The sequence below is a fragment of the Triticum dicoccoides genome, chromosome 4B (genome assembly GCF_002162155.2).
Source record: "Triticum dicoccoides isolate Atlit2015 ecotype Zavitan chromosome 4B, WEW_v2.0, whole genome shotgun sequence".
In the NCBI taxonomy this organism is placed as follows: Eukaryota; Viridiplantae; Streptophyta; class Magnoliopsida; order Poales; family Poaceae; genus Triticum; species Triticum dicoccoides.
Genome location: NC_041387.1, coordinates 429,711,303 through 429,717,425, shown reverse-complemented (window position 1 = coordinate 429,717,425; position 6,123 = coordinate 429,711,303). Strand labels below are relative to the sequence as shown.

The 6,123-nt window shown below is 45.8% G+C and overlaps 1 protein-coding gene across 1 annotated transcript; it reads left to right on the top strand.

The window, feature by feature from the left end:
- The first annotated feature begins 3,790 nt into the window (after nucleotides 1-3,790).
- Nucleotides 3,791-5,128, top strand: LOC119293714 (late embryogenesis abundant protein 1-like). The gene is made up of 2 exons (XM_037572087.1): nucleotides 3,791-4,651; nucleotides 4,741-5,128. Exons 1-2 carry the CDS (start codon nucleotides 3,861-3,863, stop codon nucleotides 5,039-5,041), a joined length of 1,092 nt encoding a protein of 363 aa, XP_037427984.1. The 5' UTR covers nucleotides 3,791-3,860; the 3' UTR covers nucleotides 5,042-5,128.
- Nucleotides 5,129-6,123: the final 995 nt, after the last annotated feature.

Sequence of the window (6,123 nt, the reverse complement as noted above, 5' to 3'; positions counted from 1 at the left end):
CGATCCTATGGAACATTCATGAGGAAAATCTTAAAGATGAGGACCATGCCATTGATGAGCTGAACAAAAGCCAATCTATCCCAAGAGCATGGCCTTCCTTAGGGTTCTTCTTCAAGGAAAATATCTGCTGGACATAAGTTTCATCATGCTGCCTTATCTAACTCTGGTCATGAAATTTTCATTTGGGAATTTAAGAAACAAGCCTGGTGTGAACCCCAACCTGCTAGTGAACCATTATGAGGAGATTGCAAACACTCCCAAAAAATTGTTGAATTCAGAAACTGAAATGAAAGAAGGGTGCAACTCCAAAGGTCTGGCTGCTACGTCTCCAACATATCTATAATCTATAAAGTATTCATGCTTTATTTACATCAATTACATATGGTTTTGGTGCACTTTTATATAATTTTTATGTACTAACTTATTAATCTGGTGCCTAGTGCCAGTTCTTGTTTTTTTGCTTGTTTTTGTTTTTGCAGAAAATCAATATCTAGGAAGGTCCAAATACGATGCCAATTTTGACATTTTTCTGGACCAAGAAGGACCCTGGAAGCTTCTAGAGTCATCGAGACGAGCCTTGAGGCCCCCACATGAACACATGGCGCGGTCAGTGGGTAGCCATGCTACCTGTACATGAGCGCCCTAGGCCACCTTTTGGTGCAATTGCAATGCCACAAATTCCTATAAATACTGAAACCCTTTATCGCACCCTTAGAACAATTTTCCCTTTGCCGTGAGTTCCTGTTTCACGACGATCCCATTTGGAGGCCTTCTCCGACACTTTGCCGGAGGGGGAACCCATTCACATAGGCCTCTTCATCAACCTTGCTACGTCCATGGTGATGTATGATTAGTTCATCCTCGGGGATGAGGGTATGTACTAGTAGCTATGTGTTCAATCCCTCTCTCTCTCTCTCTCTCATGTTCTTGATGGATTTGATCTTGATTGTATCATGAGCTTGATTAATAAAGTTGGATCTTATGATGTTCATCTCCCTCTATCCTTTTTATGGTGAACCAATTCTTTCTCTTTGAAGTTTCTTTATGTTGGATTGAATACTTTGGATTCGAGATCACTTGATGCATATCTCGTTATTAACTTGCAGATACTCGTGGTGACATTGGGGGTACTCTAAGCATAAAGGCTGAATGATAGTATCATATGATGTTGTCATAATATGATCTCTAGGACTATCTGTGACACTTTGGGGGGAGGTTCAATAGATTGATTGGAAAAACAACTTTGAGGTGGTTCTCTACCTATGCGATTTCATCCTACTTTCTCCGATAGAATAGAAACTTTGGAGTGATTCTTTGCTACACTTTAAGGGATCATCATGTGGTTCAACTATGTTAATGATGTTGAGAATTGGCACTAGCGAAAGTATGAACCATAGGCCTTGTTTTCTAGCATGTAGACACCATTTTTACTCACTTTTGTTACTTACTACCTTTCTATTTTTGTTTGTTCAAAATATAAAAGGCTATTTCTACCATCCATATTAAACATCTATCATCATCTCTTCTTCCAATTAGTGCACCTATACAATTGAAAATTGTATTGGGTGTGTTGGGGATACAAGAGACTCTTTATATTTTGATTGCAGGGTTGTTTGAGAGAGAGCCACCTTCCTACTACACCTCTCGCGGATTGATAAATCTTAAGTCATCCACTTGAGGTAAATGATGGTGATATGATGCATAGAACATACTATACAACATTGGCCTACTATTTTGATATGCTTAAATCACTAGATGTGGTTAAATCTAATGAGGACAATGATGGTTGTATGATGCAAGAAGTGGATAAGCAGCTTCCTAAAATTGTGGAAATGTTTAACATGGGAAATTGCAAAAGATCACTATTGATGCCTCTTGAGGATGTGTCTGACAAGAAGCTTCAAACAGATGTTGGTCCTTTCCATAACAAGTGGGGCCATGTCTTGGTTTAGAAGCCTAACACTAGGACTCATGGCAATATCAACATTATGGCCAAAGCTACTGCCTACCAGAGGAAGAAAATCTTGAGGCCCCAACTACCTTTAGAGGTGACTCCGTTACTACTGTTAGTAATGATATTCTTATGAAAAAAATTGAACAAGTTGATTTATCTGTTGGTGATAATGATCATAGTAAACAACATATTATCTCTGGTATTATTGAAGAAGAAAAAGATCTATGTTTAGCTTTTGCTAATGTTAATCCTAGAGTTGCCTTACCTGATAATTTAGTTTCTACCCTATGCCAGAATTTGAACATCCCTGCTCGATCTTTTCCCTTCAATCGAATTGGCACTGCTGGTCTTTTAGAGAAATCACCTGCTATTTTAACTAAAACTGAACTTTTGTGGTTTGTCTCACCCATTTAGGATATCATGATATGTCTTATATGGAATATTAGAGGTTTGGGCCAACCTGGCAAAGTGTAGTGCTTAGGTGGTACTATTTTCAAAACTAGATGTGATTTCATCGGTCTTCAAGAAACTAAGAAATATATTATTTCTAGGGTTTTCGCAAGGCTATCCAAACGAAGCTTTGTTGTTGTTGTTGTTGTTGTTGTTGTTGTTGTTGTTGTTGTAGGGAAGGGTTTGGCGGAGTCTAAAATGCATCTTGGGTCGTGTGAGCTCTCTGTTGCATCAGTTGAAAGTTCTCTACGTCGATGCTTAAGGTGCCCTTTTACCGATGATAGCTTGGCCATGATCCATCCTGGAGCGGCGATTGGTGAGCAGACGGCGCCAGCTATGTTGAAAAATGTATTCCAAGAGATCTAGTCCTATGCTAGTGGATCTTTCCTTCTCACTGCTTTGTTGCTTGCTCTACCTATTTTGGTAAAAATATTGTGCCGTATCTGAAGGTCTGATTGAGTCCTGTGTAAGGATGCATTTTCCTAGTTGTTCCTTTTTCTAATAAAAGAGGGCGGGGGGTAACTCCTATTGTTCAAATAAAAATATACGTTAAACATTTTTCAAAAATATAAGAAGTACACATTTTTCAAATATATGTTTTTGAACATTTTTCTAAGTACGTATTAAAAGTTTTTCACATAAACGTTGAACATTTTTTTATTTGCACAAAACTTTTTAAAACGTAGTGAACATTTTTTTCACATGGTGTTATTTTTTAAAATGTCATGAGTATTTTTGAAATGCGTGAATATTTGTTTGAAGTGTCACGTATATTTTATTTGTTTGTACAAAACATTGTTTTTTTTTATTATCTCAACATTTGTTTTACATTGTATAAATATATTTTCTAAATATCATGAACTTTTTTTGGAACATGTGAATATTTTTAATGTATATTTATTTGAATGCCCATCAACAACTTCTAAAAGTTGCGCGAACATTCTTTTGACACTGCATAAACATTTTAAATATAAATATTCATATCTTAGAATATTTCAGAATACAAATAAAATTAAAAAGAAAGAAATCAAAACAAACAGCGATCAAAGGGAAGGAAGCAGCGTCGCATACATCTAAGTTTCACCTCACATTAAGCGAGACACAGTTGCTCCCTGCAATCCTATCCACACACACTCACTACTATCGCACGCACTTCCCCGTACCATCCACAAGGCAACAGTAGAAGCCCATGGAAGCAGCTCAGCGACGACGTCGCCTCCACCCGGAGGCACGTGTCCGCTTCAAACGCATGTGTCAGCAAGCCCTGTCTTCCAACACGAGGCGCACGCGTCCACCTCCCAGACCTACGTGTCACCCTCGCATTACTCGCCGGGGAATATATACACACTTGCACAAACGCTAGCTCACTCACTTGTGTACTGCAACACTACAACCAACACTACAGCACCAGCACGAGCGAGCAAGTTCCAGAGAAGTTCAACCACAGCGCGCGACCATGTCGTCGAGGCAGGACCAGCGTGAGGCGAGGGCCGAGGCCGACGCTCGCCGCGCGGCGGACGAGATCGCGCGCGCGCGGGACGAGCGGGTGATGCAGGCGGAGATGGACGCGCGACGCGCGGCGGATGAGATCGCGCGCGCCCGCGCGGATCGCGAGCACGGCGCACTGGGCGGCGGTGCCTACGCCGAGCACCCGAGCGGCGGCGGCGGCGGCATCCTGGGGAGCATGCAGGAGGGCGCCAAGTCCCTGGCAAGCGCGGTTGGCCGCACGTTCGGCGGCGCCAAGGACACCGCCGCAGACAAGACCTACCAGGCGGCGGACGCCACCGGGAACAAGCTCGGCGAGTACAAGGACTACACCGCCGAGAAGGCCAAGGAGACCAACGACAGCGTCGCGCACAAGACGAGCGAGACGGCGGAGGCCACCAGGAACAAGCTTGGCGAGGCCAAGGACTACACCGTCGAGAAGGCGACGGAGGCCAAGGACACCGTGGCGCAGAAGACGAGTGAGACCGCTGAGGCTACCAAGAACAAGCTGGGAGAGTACAAGGACGCCTTGGCTGGGAAGACGCAGGAGGCCAAGGACACCACCATGCAGAAGGCCCAGCAGACGAAGGACGCCGCCGCCGAGAAGGCGAGGCAGACCAAGGACGTGACACAGCAGAAGGCGGGCGAGTACACGGACGCCACCAAGGGGACCGCGCAGGAAGCTAGGGACAGGACCATGGCGACCACGCAGACCGCCGCCGACAAGGCAAGGGAGACGGCCGGCACCCACGATGCCGATAGGTATGCCACTCTCAAGTCTCAACTCATTAACTTGCACAAAAGTCAAACTAGGACTTACGTACACATTTGACGTGTTGATGCGCACGCAGGGGTCAGCAAGGGACCGGTCTGTTCGGGGCGCTGGGCAACATGACGGGCGCGATCAAGGAGAAGCTGACGGTTGGCTCGGGCACGCAGCAGCACGACGCTGGAGGGCACGGCCTCCGGCTGGGCGACGAGGACGAGCGCGCGGTGAAGGAGCGCGCGGCGGAGAAGGCTGCGTCCGTCTACTTCGAGGAGAAGGACCGGCTGGCCAAGGAGCGCGCGGCGGAGCGGGTGGACAAATGCGTCGAGAAGTGCGTGGAAGGGTGCGCCGGCTCGTCCTGCGCGCACCGCAAGGGCAAGATGTGAGCGGCCGGGCTTCCCACGTGACCGACCGCGGGCGCGTCTTCGGTGCGACGTGCACACGTATCGCGTTCTCGTGCCATCCATGCCGTCACTCCGAGCATGGCGGCGACAATAAACTTTTAACTCCTAGTGGAGCTCCAGTAGAGCCTTCGTTTTCAAGTTCCTTTTACTTTTTTTTGGGGACAAGTTCCTTTTACTACTGCCTTTATCCAAGTAGTGTGTGCGTCCCTTAGTTTGGTGAATCGTAAATGCTCTACTGCTTTGTTTCAGAATCTCCGGTGTCTTCGTAGTACGAGTTTTTGCATGACCTGTGTGTACTGTCTGCGTGAGTCTGTCTACCTCAGGACTAGTCTACGCGTGACCTGTGTGTACTGTCTGCCTGAGTCTGTCTACCTCAGGACTAGTCTACGCGTGTGTTGTGTGCACCGAGGCGTACACGATCGATAGTTTTCCTTTGGGAGGGGATGACGTCATGGCTACTTTATTGATCTGATAATATCAGTACATCCTTCACGAAAGGAGCTTACAAAGAAAATCAGAGAATTCCCCCTGCAAAAAAAACCCCAGAGAATTCATCGACCCAATTAGGAAAGACATCATGATCATAAGCGTATGTAGGGGTTGTTTGGATAGGTGGAATGTACAGAACGAATTCTCTAAACCAGGAAAGCAGTCTAACAGGATAAAACCACGTGGATATAATTTCAAAAAAAAACAAAAAAACAAATCTGTGGATATGAAAAACTTGGAAAGAAGTCCACATAACCCCTGAGTTTTCAAGCGGTTTTTGCTAAGTTCCCGTAGCACCTCCCTGCGTCTCGCCGGGATGTGGATCTCGAACCAGGAGAATGAGGAATTATCTCAGGGAGAGAGAGCTCGAACCAGGAGAATGGAGAAGGGAGAGAGAGCTTGAACCAGGAGAATGGAGAAGGGAGAGAGAGCTTGGAGAAGGGGAAGAACCAGGAGAATGGAGAATTATCTCAGGGAGAGAGAGCTCGAACCAGGAGAAGGGAGAAGGGAGAGAGAGCTTGAACCAGGAGAATGGAGAAGGGAGAGAGAGCTTGGAGAAGGGGAAAGAGCAGGAG

What these genes read in the sequence shown, in the direction of transcription:
- LOC119293714 (XM_037572087.1), top strand. Translation starts at nt 3,861, where the DNA reads ATGTCGTCGAGGCAGGACCAGCGTGAGGCGAGGGCCGAGGCCGACGCT. An exon ending in GGCACCCACGATGCCGATAG is followed by an intron (nt 4,652 to 4,740) that starts GTATGCCACTCT and finishes ATGCGCACGCAG; the next exon opens with GGGTCAGCAAGGGACCGGTC.